General features: G+C 31.8%; 1 protein-coding gene across 5 annotated transcripts in view; it reads right to left on the bottom strand.

Moving 5' to 3' along the window:
* The window catches only part of LOC143198622 (uncharacterized), a 178913-nt gene that overhangs the window by 70262 nt on the left and 91258 nt on the right, over positions 1 to 17393 (bottom strand). For 2 of the 5 annotated variants that reach the window (XM_076407962.1, XM_076407959.1), the window contains exon 1: positions 7104 to 7130. The exons of the other annotated variants lie outside the window; for them this stretch is intronic. In XM_076407962.1, the coding sequence (XP_076264077.1) occupies positions 7104 to 7115 (12 nt within the window). In that variant the 5' untranslated portion in view covers positions 7116 to 7130. Of the gene's footprint in view, positions 1 to 7103; positions 7131 to 17393 lie in introns of those variants that run through there. 5 annotated transcript variants of the gene reach the window in all.

Here is a 17393-nt window from a genome sequence, read left to right on the forward strand (position 1 = left end):
TAAAATAGCTTAGCTTTTATATAAAACTTATTATAATATAATATGATATAGAAAAATAATTTTTATTTTTAAAAATCTTATTTTTTTAAATTCTTGATTCATAGTCCTTTTTTGGTTATTTTGTTGGTTTATTATATACCTTTTATTATTTTTTAAGAACTCAATTATCTCTCTTATTTTTTAATTTAATGCTTTATTGTTGATTTTCATAGTTTTGTATTGTTTTTGGTTTATAGTTATGGGAACTTTATTGGAGCTATTATAGTGACGTTATTAGTTAGTACCAATTATATTTATATACTTTTTAAAACAACATTTCAGTGTGGATTTTCTGTCTGTAGTTTTATTGTTTATTGTAGCTTTATAGAACATTAACTCTATAAGTTTATTGGCAATATTTTATGACAGAATCGATGTAAACTTTTTTGCAACTGTGTCTAACGTTAATTGTAACCCTTCTTTGCTTCGTTCATTTGATTTACTGCCAACTTTATCCTTATTGAATTATAAATTTATCGCTAGTTAATAGCAATACCAACAGTGTACCGTTAAAAAAACATACATTTCATCTGATATTCCGTTTCAGTGTTGTTTTTTTTCTGGAATAAAGATTCGCCTGTATTAAATCATTTTTATTGTCCGTTTTTCATGTCCTCCTAGGCCTGTCGGCCTCGAAAAAAATCCGAAAACCGCTTCATATCCGACCAGACGTCATATGAAAAAAATCTGGGCTATTTAATAATTGGGCTTCGGTAATGCGACGGTCAACAATTCAGGTCAGCCGGCTCGGAGACGAGCCTAAAAAACACGGAACCTGCTGTCGCGCTGTAGTCCAGACGAATAGAAGTTTGATCCTATTCTTAAGAGCTGTAAGAATACTGCTTTAATATGGACCGAGAATATCTACAATTAGTAACGTTAACCATGAACTGGTCCATATTATAGTGGATTGAAATTTAATTTATTCATTTCCAGCTGTAGTATTTATTTATAAAATAAAATAAAGGATTATATTTTATATATCTTGAAATGTTTGTGGAATTCTAGAGAAAGTTTATATGGCGAGAACAGAATAATTGCGAGGAAAAGAGTAAAAACAACAATTTTGTTTTCCCATATAAAGTGTCGCTGTCACTGTCATCAATAATTTCACTGACACAAAAAATAATCGCTTACCAATGTTGTAAGGCATTGAAATACAGCGGTGGAATTTCAGTTCATTTTTTATATTTCTTTTGTTGCAACTTAACATAACTTTTATCACTTATTATATAATTACACTTATAGATATATGTATAAAATTGGTTTCCGACCGGCTTGGTTGGCGCAGCGGTATGGGCGACACGACGGTCCACCTACTGTTGCGATTGACGCGAGTTCGAATCTCGCTTGGGCGTGGTCGCGAATGTATGTTTGTGATTGTTTAATATTTGTGATTGTTCTAGGCAAGAGTCTAAAATTCGACAAGGAAAATGATCCGAGTCACGCCAGTAACCAGGCTCGGTAAGACTGGATGTCTTCTGGGATAATTTCTATGTTGGTCACTCGCCATTCGGTAGGCTTAATACTGAGGACTGTGGTTTGGAGCCCATGTTAAACTGTAGGTCCAGTCCAGACAAACTTCAAGTTGGTAAAAGGAGACTTTAAAATATAATTAAAAAAAACAAATTATACAATATTTATTCTAGTCTAAAAAGTACAAGTACAACTTTTGATATTAATTGATCTAGCGTTTATTTCAAAAGCTAAACTGGTTGTTATTTTCAGAACACCATGTCTAAGTGAATGAAAACATTGTCCGAACCTCTTTCCATATTAGAACAAAAATTGTTCTACGACAAATTATCTTCAATAAAGTTTAATTTTGCCCAAAATTTATTTTTGTCAGTTAGGTTCAAGACTTATGAGTAATGTGTGAATAGTTACAAAAAGCCATAAAATTTTTAAAAGTATATATTATGGCGTGGCACATTTACCAAACATACTATTTAATGACATTTAGTTTTAACCCAATAAAACTTAAAGTAAATATATCGAAATAACGTGATTGATTAGTTGATATGATTCTGTTCGTGTAATAAGAACTAAAGAATTTTTAATAAATGTTCGAAATATTTCTTGAACACGAAATGAAATTTCATATCATTGTATTTTTATTATAATTGGTTTTTGATAACAATTTTTATTTATTTATTTTTTCTGCAGAAATATTTTGTTTACTATGTTGATAGTAATATGCTGATAAAGACTATTTAACAATTGTTTTTCTTTTATAACATAATTCTCAAGGCAGCGTTTTATACATTGCGTTATAATTGTTTGCATCTTATGACGACTAGAACCACGTTATTAATAAAATCAATATAATAATTCAATCATATCAATAGAATAGACTCAGTTCTCAATCTGGAATGTATATTGTCATGACATAATTAAATTGTCTTCTAATATCTTGTTTACTGTAGCAATGACTAGCTGGTGCTTTGTTGAGAAGTAAATTTTAGCTATGAATATTGTTTCTCTTTAATAAACAATTCATCACAATGCGACTACAGTATTAATATTTTAGGACAATTAATGAAATTGAAGGTTGAAAAACAAAATTGAAGTCAAATATGGTTTTTCATGTTACTTTTTCTTTCTTAAATTTTCAAGTAACATCACTATAGCATTTATTCTGCAGTTGGTTTTTTCACACCACCTATGTGCTTATTGAACCTTGTAATGTTTGGATTTTTTGTAACTTTATAATTTTCATCTAGTTGAATTTTGTACTTTACGTATTCCAAACATGTAGCATATTGTCTACATCTATCACTTACATATTTTTACCAAATGTGCATATTTACACATATTTTTTTAACCACTAGAAAAAATTACATGAATATTATATATTATATGAAATATTACATTATAATTACGTGAAAATAAATTTAACATATTCTGACAAACAGGGTAAGATAACCAGTTATATTTGACATTATTTGCCATTATATATTTTCATCTAGAATATGTTAATGTATGGTAAACTAACAGATACTGGAATTAATATATAATCATAAACTCAATTTGTCTTTTCTATAATTTGTTCCTTTTTTGGGTTACCAATAAAAGGCCAGTGTTTTATTGTTTTTTTTTAATTCCATTAAATTTTTACGACCATATATAATAAATTAACAAGTATGTAAAAATATACCCATAGAATTAACAAATAATAAACATAACCAGATGAACTGACAAATAATATGAAAAATGTAATTTAAATTAACAAATAGATGCTGTCAAGGTCTGGAATTGGCTTGCATCGCCGGACAGGGACAAGGTCCACTACCCCAATTTTCCCCCTTGGACCGTCACTGCCCCTTTCATAAACACATATTTATGTCAATTTTATAAAAGAGAACATTGTCTATACCTTATTCGGTCCAAGTTCTGTGAACTTCTCCACTCTTACCCTGGCTGTAAGCATATAAATCGGCTAAATCGGCAGCCTCATCTCCCTTCCCCATCAAAGATGTTTGTGTCCATACCGACCTTATCCCATTCATTTTTCTTTTCACAAATAACGAGGTAGAACGTCGTTAGGCCCAGGAAGCCATAACCACAAGAGGCTCTTTGGGTTTAAAGCTGATTTTTTCTCATCTCTTCGCATTCCTTCCCTTCGTTACGATGCCGTAGCTCTGAATCGACTGAGATTGGGCTGCTGTTCTTTCTCGCACGGTCACTTGATGACTTTTTGCCCGCCTGCTCACTGTGAGTTTTGTCACCACGCCCCTATTTCAGTCTACACGTATTGAACGACTGTCCGCAGCTCACCCAAATTAGAACTAAGTAATGGTTGGAAACTTTCAGAAATGCCGTAACAGGAGAAAATACAGACAGACTCTTATTTCTACAAAAAATAGATTTTCTCCATAGAATCTAGCCTCTGCTAAGTTTAAGGTTACTGACCAATACCCATTACCACTTCGCTATATCCACTTCGCCCATTACCACGGGTGCTGATGTGTCTTGTCTGTCTGTTTGTGTTATTAATTTATTATTTTGTATATACACTTTATGTATGTCACCGTCCCCTTTAGATCAACACTGTACTATTGTATAATGTACAAACAAAAACACGGTAATATGCCATGCCCCTTCACAGTTTACTGAAAACCGAACGTTTCCTTTATATTGACCGGTCTATCGAATCACTTGACTTGCTGTCTGTTGGCAGTTCTACCTGAACAATCCTCTTCAGGTTCGTCATCCGCCTATATAACAAAATATTTTTTCCGGCATCGTATTTCTCACACATTCTCGAGTTGAGTAAGGTTCCTCTTTCCTTTTTTTCTCCTTTCGCTAGATTAACTTCGCGTTCTTGCGGTATTCCGTTGTTTACGGCCAGTTTTTATCGGAGATGGGAGTTGCGGTCTGGGGATACGTAAGTTTTTCGCGGAAAGATTACATTTTATCTCGTAAATTTATTGCAATCGGAGAAGTGTCTTTAGCTAAAACGCCGATTATAGCAAAACAATGGATAATACGATCGTTTTTCTGTACGAGTTTGAGTAAATCAACAATAGACAATAATACAAAGCGTGAAGATGAGTAATAATTAAGATAAAAGCCTGAAACTTTTTGTTAGCTCATTTTATAACCACTATGGATATACTTTCAGTGTTTTTTTATTAATTTGTTACAAATTTAGTTATTTTCATGAAAATAATAGTGAAACAAGCGAAAATGGAAATTGATATCTGGAAAATATAAGAGTCGGCTAGGACATCTCGTTTTTCCTTAGAATAATGATAGTAAACAATAATCGATGACTTTTTTGTTTTGTTGGTGAAAGAGAAAAGATATGTTGCAGTAAAGTAATAAGAAGTAAAGTAACGTAAAGATCAACACGACTGATAGCATAGCATCAATCTATATATTGCAAATCTCTCCAATTCTCAAAAATATTTTGCTTTTACAATAACTTAAACCAATGATATATCTAGAAGAACACTGATGTTACTATCAGTAACACTGCCATTTTTTCTGGTACCCATATAGCGCTCCTTCCAAAGAAAACTTGCATAAGGTACATCTTAAGGATATTGTCGCTTTGTTGTTTTTCTGTTAAGTAACCAACAGTAATCAGTTATCGAGTAGATATCTAGTTCTTGGTATTATTTCTCCATCTCTTTTATACTTAATAGTCTTTTGATCTTTACCAACGCCAAAAACTTAGTCTCAAATTTGAGTGATATTTAAGAGTCCTTTTCCTTTCGATTAATCGTTTCAATGATTTAATGTCAATTTACGAATACCAGGCCCTACGATAATTATTTTCTATGAAAACATTCAAAGCAATCGATATTTTTAGACAAATATTTTTCATGCCTGACATTGTGTCATTAAGCCCAACTTCAGGTGTAACGGTGGTGGAAGAATACATTTGGGATCTAATAGATAGAAGTTTTATATAAAATATTCCTCTTGCAAGATGTCGAAGTTATTTCACAGGTCATTGTCTGTTGTACTAATGTTGATCCTTTGCCTTGCTGTAGTTTATATATAAATCTCTCTTGTTGACTAATGAGTATGAAGTAAATCTTCTGTAAATCTACATTATGTTTCTTCAAAATTATGCTATTCTAAGATCTTCAGGAATTTCCTTCGTATGGTATGATTGAGAAATAGTCATTATATTGCTCAATTAATATTTAAATGATTAGTGATATTTTTATAAAATTTCTTTCTATTACATCTTAAATTTAAGAAATTGGGGAGTGATCAGACTTTTTTAGAATATCGTTAAATTTTTTTCAGATTTACCAAGACATATATCAAACATTGAATACTGAATTCTCTACATAATTAATATTAGTCTTGGTAGCACATCTCTACAGATTACAAAAAAAACTAAGTAAACATTCTTCCGCTGGGTCAAATCTTCAACAAAAACTATTAATCATGGTTTAGGTCAGGCTTCCTGTGACGAAATTTCGACTTTTCATAAAAAAATCAACGCTGCAACCCCATATTCTCTTGGTTTAGTTTTGCAATATGAAATTTGGAAAAAATATATATACATATATATATATATATATATATATATATATATATATATATATGTATATATATATATATATATATATATATATATATATATATATATATATATATGTATATATTGTATGTATATATATATATATATATATATATATATATATATATATATGTATATATATATATATATATATATATATATATATATATATATATTATATTCAATTATAATGTATATTCATTTAATATTGGCCATGATTTTTCTCGACATTTATTTTCAATAACTTATTTCTTTTATTTATCGTTTATATGATAGGAATATTGAAACCGGAACAAGATAAAACGGTGTCATCTTTAATAATAATTATTACATTATTCGCGTTTTAGAATAATAGCTTGTTTTCCTATTTAATTTATTATAAATAACTTCCTGCAAAGAAAATAAGAACTTCCTTAAGAAATACGAAATATAGCAATTATACTAAAAATCTCTAATTACTCATAATGTTCTCGTATTCTAGCTTTCACTTGTACGTATTTCGAAAAATAAACAAACACTGAACAAGAAAATTCTTATAAAATGAGTGCAAATTACACGGGAATGCTATTCAAGATAATTGTTAAACACTTAACTGAGCAGCATCGCGCAGAAATCGGTGTTATAAAATAACAATGTGCAAATATATATGTATCATTAAATTGGAATATTTTTTTATTTAAATATATATTACATCTACATTGTTACTCCATCCATTACACACAAGTAATATAGTCTTTGATTGTGATTAGCGTTAAAAGCTTGAGTAAAAACAATATCAATCAGCGAACACCTGCGGCTCTCACCATCTGTTTAATAAATATTTATTCAAAATTAGTTCTGCACTGATGGCGCTTCAGTATTTAATAATAACACGATATTTATTCCTCACGAATCGAACGGCAAACGATGGAAGAGCAGGCCTGTTGCCACATCGGACAATAGGATTTGCAATATATTTTATATTACTTAAGCTCGAGATAATACGACGACTGTTTGATGCGAACATGCACACTCTACTTACCTTAACGGTCATCGGACTAGACAGATTTGAAATTCTTACCTAAAACAGAAGAAAAACAGTTATATTATTTGTATTACGGCCAAGCGGAACAATTCCCACAATGTCATTTTAAACGCTTAATTAGAAGTCATTCTATATTATTTGCACTTGAATATATCTTCTCATATATCTGTGTGCTTGTATAATACGTGGGTTGTTTCAAAATTTCCTTTTAAGCATTTCCAGGAAAATATAATAAATGTATATTGATGTAAAAATTAAATTTCCGCAAATTAAAAGTGTAATAAATGATTTCCGCAAATATTATCTGAAAACTTGTACAGAAAAATTATAATATAAAATAGTATTGAAAGAATATAATAAAATATAATGTTGATACTTAATAATGTGGAACTGCTAATACTTGAAGATCATGTTATAAGTATTCAATCTTAGGATATCTTTTTCGGTTATTTAACTGATGTTGTGTTCATTTGGTCAACGAAAAAAACTTATTAGTGATACAAAATATGATCAAACTAATATAGCAACGATTAATTTATAAAATAAAAATTAGAAAAGAACTAAATAAAATATTGGCAGTTTCAGTGGAACATATTTGTTATTTTCAAAACAATGAATACAAATTGATTGTTTTTGATGTCATTCACAGTGGCCGGTCTCCAGTAATCACATACCTCAAAAAAGCTCCAAGGGACGATGTTTGGATGAAATGAAAACGTGATTGCTAAAATTAAAAGTATTTTTAAAATAACGACAAATCCTTCAAGAAAAGATTTCCAAAAAGCTGGAAGAAGCGCTGGATTGAAGATATTGAATATTTATATCAAATATCGAATAAAAGTTGTTTGCTGAACAAGGCCCAGGATTTATTGAATGAAGTGTTGAAACAAAATGTAAAATAAATAATATTATATTAAATATATAACTTTTTCACATTCGTAGATAGCCATAATAACATCTTTCATCATCGTCTCTTTGTAATTTGTTTAAAATATAATAGGAATTAAAAAGTACGTTTTAAGATCTTTGTGTCTAATATTTTATCGTCTCTGTTTCATTTTCATCCATCTATATGCTAGATGATCTAAAATGTAGTCATTGATACTATGAACTAACCAAAATATTAAAATAGGGCTAAATAAAAAAGGGCATATATAATATTTATATTCTTGGTATATTTTAATTATTTCATCGCATGAATTTACAAAACATCAAATAAATCGTTGTGTTTTTATTTTTATTTATATATTCCATTTTCCATTTTTTCTGCACACTGCTCTCCAAGCCGGTAAATAGCATGATTTTATATTTTTTAAAATGACGATTATGATTATTCTTGATTATGTCAGTACCTGCACTGCATATAACAAAATTTTACGTAAAAATAGAAGAATGTGATCAAAATATACATTGAATTTTCGTTTTTCCAGCATTCTCCTGATTAATGAACTAAATGGCAACGCGGCAGCTCGTTTTCTCACACTAGCACGAAGATAAATTCATTTATGTAGAACGTGTCACAACCTCACGCCGTCGGTGATAACGAATGGGCCGATATCATACCGGCGATCTGTCCTTGAATCGAACCACCGACCTAAACCTATAAATCTGTTATAGAATTAAAAACAAAAGCAAAAACCCAATTTCGTGCTCGCTCTCTCGCCCATATTCGCCATTAATCGATGATGATTACGCAAAAATGAACCCCCATTTGTATGATAATTCAGTGTCGGTAATAAATCTCGTTATTGCTATCACGGCCGAGCGTCCGAACACAAAGAAATGTATCAGCAAAACTTTAAATATTTTCATTTAATTATACGGCTGGTTTCTTGTAAAGTCGGCCGTGTTACAACTCAATTATCACTGATGCATTCGTTAATATCCGACGATAAAACGAACAATAAGAAATCGCATATTTCTTTATTATTGTTTATCATTATTAAACATCACTAAAGAGGGTCTACTGGTAAGGAGGAGGAAAAAACATTACTACACTCCGCGGCAAAACTTTAGCACAATGCAGATTTTTAATTTCTACTCTTAACACGTTCACTGGCGATCTGGGATCAAATACTCAACAGGTCAATTGAAAAGTCCGCGGCCTACCATAGTAAAACAATTTTTTTTGGCAAAATTAGTTTTTTCTATTCAACATAAGTCCCTTCAAGGGTGATACACTGATTACAGCGACCCTAAAACTTTTCGATACCATTTTTGTAGTGCGATTTGTCCTTTGTTTCAAAATAGGCCTCAGTTTCGGCGATTTAGTCCTTCAAACGATCCAATAACGCTACGTATTAGTCGCTGTTGATGGTCCTTCCTTTTTCAAAGTAGTCAATGAAAATTATTCCATGCGCATCCCAAAATACAGAGGCCCTAAACTTGTCAGTCGATTGTTGTGTTTTCCCACGCTTTGGAGCGGGTTCATCGTGTGCAGAGTCGTGTCAGAGTGTAAAAACTCTCCGAATCATCAACTCGTCGTTGTTTTTGGTCAAGAGTGAGCCACCTTGCGCAGAGTTTTAACTTTAACTTTAGCTTTAACTTTCTTTTGGGCTTCCACTGAGTTCACGTCTTAGCATACCAATCCTTGATGGTTGATTTTCCTGAGGCAGTATCCGGAAACTCGACATCAAGCCAAGTTTTTGCTTCAACTGTATTTTTTTCCTTCAAAAAGCAATATTTTATTAACACGTGAAATTCCTTTTTATATGTGTGTTTTCTTTTTTATTGTAAATAACAATTTTTAGATTGCTTTCTTATTACCTATCTTGCTTTCTTCTCATCTCCTATTTTCAAAACATTTTTGCTGATAACCGCTGTGGAAGTAGGTTTGGCCGAAGCCTTTAGTAACCTTTTTATGACGGACAAACGAAAGTCGTAAATGGGAATACGATTGCTTGAATATTTGTTATAATGTTAGGGCTCGTTTCATATCCAATTATATGCAATTATGTAATACATATGAATCAAAAAGTAAAAAATCGAAACCAAGCACGTAAATGATTCAACTATAGTCTTCAGATACAACTATAGTCTTCCGATACAACTGTATGGGCACACTGCTAATGAGAAACTAAATACAAAGCTTAGAAAGACCACCGCACACATAACGCGCTGGAGCGTAATTGGCGTCCAATGAAAGCTACACAATATGCGCTAGCGCGTTATTGGCAGCGAACGTGTCAACAACAATTTTTAGCTAGCTTTATAAAAAGATATCTAACATATTAGTTACTTATAGGTTCTTTACGTGGAACCTATAGGTAAACTATAAGATTGCTGCTCGAAAGTGAGACAAAACAAATTAATTAAACCATCGTAAAAGAATCGATACTATTTTAAATATTTATTCTCATTTCCTATTCTCATAATTTAATCACAGTCTCTTCTACAAAGTTTCATATAGATTTTTAACATAAATCCCCATCTAACATTTTCCACTCATATTGGGTAGGAGTTTTAAGAGTAAGTAAAGTTTTGTCACCTATTATTATGTATATATCCACCCAATTATTAAAAAAGTAGTTACAAGAATTTACCTATAAGCCCAAAAAAGTAAAATATAAGGATTGTGAGTGTGAATTGATGAATTGTGATAGTTTCTTGAGAACTCAAACTTAGCATGAATTATTAGTTCCCCTTAGTTGCTGTTTCTCCCATCTCACTCATTTAATTTAGAATTTAATCTTGAAAAGAACCTTTCCCTCAGGCATTTGCGGCTCAGTTTCGTAGAGAGGGCATGTTATATGGCATGGACCAGAAGAACTCATAATAAAAAGGTAATATCTGGTAACTTCCGAATGTTTTCTGAAGAATTATTTAATTTTTTGCTACCAGGCATTGAATTATTATTTTTATCTAACTTATTCTTCTATTATTCCTATACCATCTAGCTTCTTCTCGTGTTTTATTCTTGATAAATTTGTTTTAGTTTTTGCGCGGCTTTTAACTTAATATTACATAATAAGGGTGTTCAAAAAATTATTCGAAAGGAGGTATTCCCGTACATTCAAAGTAGATAATTATAGAGTATAATTGTTTTCCTGAAGTCTGATTTATGATTATCCTTTCAGCAGATACTAAGTCCGTAAATTACTCGCACAATATGCTATTTTTTAGTATATTTTGAATATAATTGTCCGTTATATGACTAGTAATTTATTAGGACTAATATTACTGCATTTCATCCCCAAGTTCATTAAAAAGTCTTTTGAAAATATTCGTCTGCTTATTACCACGTTAGCAACATAACCAAATATTGTCCTATCTTTAATGGATATCTACAGACGTAGAAAAAAAATCGCTACCAATGAAATATAACGCTCGGCTAATATGTTTTTAATTAATTCTACGCCCCAAAAATTCCATTTGTGTATTATCTGCTTACGAGATCAGCCGTTGTTTAGATCACACTCCCATAGAGACATGCCTAATTAGAGGTTATATCCCTCCATTCTCTTTATTTAACACGGTGGAATAATAGAAGGTAACACTGTGCGGGCTCATAATTAAATAATAAAGAGCCAACTATAATGCACACAAGAATATTCATTATAACTTCGCGAGAAAAGAGCTTTCTTTCCCAACTAGCTTTTTGTTTTATAAAAATTCTTTTGTATTAACTAATACAGTAGCTTCCTTATTACATACTATGTATACGTGCAAAAACGGTGAAGACATTTTTAATATTTACATAATATTACAAAGCAAGGAAATTAGAATTAGCTTATTTATCATCAAAAGAGGACAGGTCAACGTTGGATTGGCAGTCGTTGTGTAGTTAGTCGAATATGAGAGTTAACATATCTAGAGATTCCTACATTAAAAAATAGCGTAATTGTTATGTAACGTATTTGTGAAACATAGAAATAAGGAGTAAATATAACTGAAATAAAAGCTTTAATATAAACCAATACGTTAAGTCATGATATTATTCATTGCGAAATTTTGCATTATGCTAACCATACTTAGACATTCTATATCAAAATATAATAATTGCTACGAGGATTATTTTGCACATACAATTCGGCACTTAATTACAAATGTTTGAAATAACAACATTATCAACATATAAAGTAAGTTAAGCAATAAGTGCTACCTACGCTGGCGACACTGTTGTATGTACATTCTTACACAAAAACTGTTTCGTCCCAACATTAATACCATCCAAATGAAATCTTTCAAGGAATGGCTAATCCTTACCGACTCCCGATATTTCCTCAAATGTTTCCTGTTCGAACAGAAATTCAAACATCCCCTTATCCTTATAATAAACCTTATCGAAGGCTTGAGCTACTTCTGAGCATATGGCTGAGCATACTTTTTTACTCTCGTAGGCTTTTTGAATAACATCTATTATTCTGTGGACCTGGTCAATTGTTGAATGCTTGTTAATAAACCCAAACTTGTGTGTTTTTTTCTGCAGTACTGTAGATTTTTTCTCTCTATGAACAAAATAACTTTGGACTAAGATAGCAGTACAGCAAGTGTACTTTCTCTACTATAATTTAATTTTAAGGGTACTTAAGCACTCAAAAGAGAGTACATCACATATCACAATATAGATTTAAACTAAATAATGGAGAATAATGCTACGAATTTCTATTTGATTTTGAAATATATTTCATTGTATAATAGGAAACATGAAAACATCGTTCTGCTTAATCTAATATTCGTATAGGAGAAGAAGAATAATGCAAAAACCTATTAAAATAACTATATTACCTAAAAAGTGATTCAACAATTATATAATTACTAATTTAGAAATTACATGGAATATACACAATAATAGTCTCAGTTCCCATATCGGTAATTAATTATACAATAATGTGAGATTCGCATTACGCAGTTTTGTTCATGCCGAGTGTCGTAATATTTTACAAAACTGAACAATGGAGATTTTCCCAAGCTGATAAAAAATATATATTATGATAGAAATCAAACTTATATTACGTGAACGTATCTGAGTAAATTTGCTCACATATTTCTGCGGTGCGTGTGGAAGAACCGAGCTCAATGAAAAATAAAAATCACGGAAAAAACATAACCTTGCGATATACGTTCTTATGGCGCAATAATTTTCGGTTGTTTCAATTATTAATGATATTTTATTCATATCAAATCGTTTTTATAGCATTAACTGACATAAATAAGAACATAGATGTGGGTAATATGCACAAGAATGTGTCTTCTTCTGCTTCTTTCATGAACATAAACTTCAAGCAATAAATTTAGTAATAAACGAAATTGGGATCAAAATATGCAATTTTCCTTTTTCCCAGCATTCTGCTGATTATTGAACTAAATGGCAACAAGGCAGGCCGTTTTTTCACACTAGCACGATCGTCCACGAATGTGTCCACGTTTCATTCACCAGATATGTCCAAACAATTGTAATCTGCGTCCCTAAATGTGTTCTTTAATTGTGCATTGGTTGTCGTTTCGCAAAATTAGTTAAAGAACTACATGAAGTTACTTGAATGAACCGTTTTATCGCATCCTTCATCCTTCAAACATTGCCCCTTCTACTATTGGTTCTGTTGAACAAAAAATATAAAAATTGATATTTAAGATTCAGATGGTTAAAGAGTTTGAAACAAGCATTGAAAAGAAAGAGTGCTTGTTATTAATTCACGCTAATAGGGATCCATTCCTTTATTTTTCTTCGCATACAAACTCAGAAACAAGTAAAAATTACCTAATTCATCTTGAACAGTTGTATGGGCTTTTACAACAGTAAAACCAGCACCTAAATTAATTCATTTCATTCAGAAATGCATCTGCAGTCACTGAATGAAGTTCAGGCACGTGAAAAATGTTGTAATGAGGTTGTTAAGGACTGGCATTTAAAGCTTGATTATATTTTTGCTATTTTTCCGTACTTGTTTTGGTTTGAAATCCCCAGTGACCAGGAAAAGGTGTATTTTTAAATACAATTTTTAAAATCTACAGATATTATGCCGATTCACTTTCTGGATAATGCCCAAACTCCAAAATCCAAGTATACAGGACAAGCATCAATACTGTAATTAACAGACAATAAGAAAATAAACACCTTTAGAACTCAAGCAGGGCTAAGCCAAATAGATATAATAATAAACAATTATCAGAGCCAAAACACAGGATTGCATATGCTATAAGCTAGGGAAAGTAAATTAAGTAGTAGTAGTCAAGTAGAGTAAGTCAAGCAAGACTAAAATGGAAGGGTACAAAGAAATTTACAGACGTGAGTGTTGTTATAGATATATAAAACTAAGATCTCAGATCTCAGAAGAGCTAGGGGTTTAACAAAAATAGACAGGATGAGAGGCACAGAAATAAGAAAATACCTAATGTGAAAGTACATAGGAATGAGACAACTCAGTTGCTGGGGACACTTACAGCGCATGGATGACAGCGCATGGATGATACAAGTCAGGTAGAGAAAATATGAGAAGCAATTACGGAGAGGAGGATGACCTAACGAACTTGGTATAAATGGAACAGAAAAATACTTCAGAAGACAGGAAAACCCAGGCCGAAGCTGAGGAAAAAAATATAGGAATCTTTACATTGAACAAGAGAGTATAGATATTAAACGTAGCTAATCTACAGTATTATATGATATAAAAGATATTTTATTGACTATGTATGTGTATGTACAAATGTTACGTAATACAAACCAGCCAACTGTTTCTTTGACTACCTGAATAGTGAGCAAGTGAGACGGATTGGTCTGTTTCTACCCTCAGTGTCGCTTTGTATCACCGTTCAACAAGTCACCTCTTCTTTCCGTTAAATAAATTAAATAAATATTCATAAGTAAATTCAAAGTGTTTGTTTTCTAAACCCTTTCATATATTATAACTGGCGCAGTACGTAGGATTTCGAAGAGATCATAAGGCTGTTCCCTTTTGAATTCACTCAATTAACCAGAACCAAATTGGCTGACATTGTATTCGCAGTTACTCGAAGCGTATCCTGATGTAGTCAAATGGAGTTCGTGCAAATATATGGCACGAATCGAAGGTCACAAAACGTGGATTGAAGGTGCTCAACGATCCCTAGGCATAAACTATTCCAAGTGGCTTGGAACCAAAGGCGGGCCTAAGTTGTTGTGAATTAATATACCCTGTTGGAATTTGGTAGGTAGATTGCATTAGTTCAGTTCCTTAGCCGTAGACTATTGGTATCTGGAGCCACCAAAATTTGGAAGACCATTCCGTAGATGATACGTACCATGGAAATTTGAGAAGAAATAGTATGATTTCGAAGATGTTCCAAAGCTGGCGCACGAAGACACAGGCGATACACAAACATAATTTTACGACTACGTAGGTCTGTGTGATCGCTTCTTTTATTTATAAGGTTATTTAGTACGGTCCAGGCATTCGACTACCTGAATAGTGAACGAGTGAGACGGGTTGGTCTGTTTTTACCCTTAGTGTCGCTTTGTACCGCCATTCAACAAGTCGCCTCTTCTTTCCGTTAAATAAAATAATATTTTCAAGTAAATTAATATATTAATACATTATAATTTTCAATTAATCAATTTATTCAAAATTAATATCGAATAAGCTGTCATCAAGACCTATAATGTAACTAAACATCGAGCAACTTTGAGCTATTAAACCGAAGCAACCGAAACACAGATTTCCGTCGTCCTCACTTGGCAACTACACGTAATCTACCATGAAGAACCTTCCGTTCGGTAAGTCTAATATGTTATATAAGGTACCGTGTAGTTAGCGAAATGATATATTCATCTAACGGTATCGATGGTTAAACAATCGACCGACTTAGAGAGACGACACTTGGTTTTACGGGACGTCCGCAACGGTTTACGATATTGGCAACAAATATTTGATGGGCCGATTAATTGAATCAAAGCAGCAACGCAGATTGTTGCCGATATTTCAATTAACTAGCGGGCGCAAAATATTTCTATGCCGTAATCACGTATCTGATGGTAGTACCGTAACTAAATGCGCCTATATCTATAAAATTGAACTGGAGTAATGTAAAGAGGTGATACGCCGACGTCGATTTTGTTTCTTTTACGCATGCCAATCCGCATGTTAGCTGTCACGGATGATCTTATTTCCTCAACGGCTTATAATATTCAGCATATTAAAGCTTTCATATATCAATCTGCATCATTAAATAATATGTGTATTTTCAATCCAATGAAAGACGAGAAGGTAACTCGTTGAGCTATATACAGTATACAAGTTCAAGATCTAATGTTTACAATACATTTTTAAATTCAAATGGTACAGTCGCATCCAAGATTATGGTAGATACATGAAACATGTGGTAAAATATCGTATAAATACCAGGAGCCATTTTAGGTTTGAGGTTGTTGTCAATTTCTGTGGCAATTTCCATTAGAGAAATCAGAGTTACAGCTACATCGGGCTGATAAACAGCATCTGTATCTATTGTAGATTCTATATCAATCGGTTGGAATTCGTTAAGTAACTGTTCTGCGAATAATTCAGCTTTTTCATCATTAATAGCGTTTTCATTTTTAATAGGCAGTATTCTAGTGATTGGTCTTTTAAATCTCCAGGCTTAATTCACTTACATACCGAAGCAACACTCTTTAACCTCAATCTTTAACCTTTTGATTTTCTAGTTTTTCGGCTTTCTTTTACCAATTCGTTAATTTCAAGGGGTTTTTGATTTTTGAACTATTTACTATTATTTTTTAAAATTGTTAGTATCCTTTAGTTCTAGGTCTATTAATTTTTGCACTTTATAACTAGGTTCAGTAACTGTTACAGGATCTTTTTAATGTGAATGTGCCCGGAACGTTTCTTTTAATTTAGGTTCTGTCATAAACGGATATAGCAGATAATGACTAAAGCAGATTAGGTCTCTTGTTCAGAGATATTCCGAATTCATCTCTGACGTAAGCCAAACATAACATAAACTGTTAATCCGTAATCCATCTAAAAGCTTCGGGCAAACCCAAGCAGCTACACAGGGTTTATGCTTTATATATTTGAGGTAATCTTAAAAATAATTGATTAAAATGGAAATTGGATAGTCCCAGTGAAGAGATAACAATAAACATATGTAGTAAACTAGATAATCGGACATTTTACTGTTAATATATGAGTTCATTCATATGACACATTTCAAAGAATGGAACCTAAAAATAATTACAGAAAAAAAACTGCAATTTGTAAATTGAATATGGTTCTTATATTCTGTCATCAAAACATAATGATTTATAACAACATTAATTAAACTAAAAGTTGAAATTTAGTGGAAACTAATATAAAAATGTATTATTGAGAG

This window comes from Rhynchophorus ferrugineus, unplaced genomic scaffold (assembly GCF_030347505.1).
Source record: "Rhynchophorus ferrugineus isolate W39M unplaced genomic scaffold, kcgeb_rfMv2 rfM6, whole genome shotgun sequence".
NCBI classification, from domain to species: Eukaryota; Metazoa; Arthropoda; class Insecta; order Coleoptera; family Curculionidae; genus Rhynchophorus; species Rhynchophorus ferrugineus.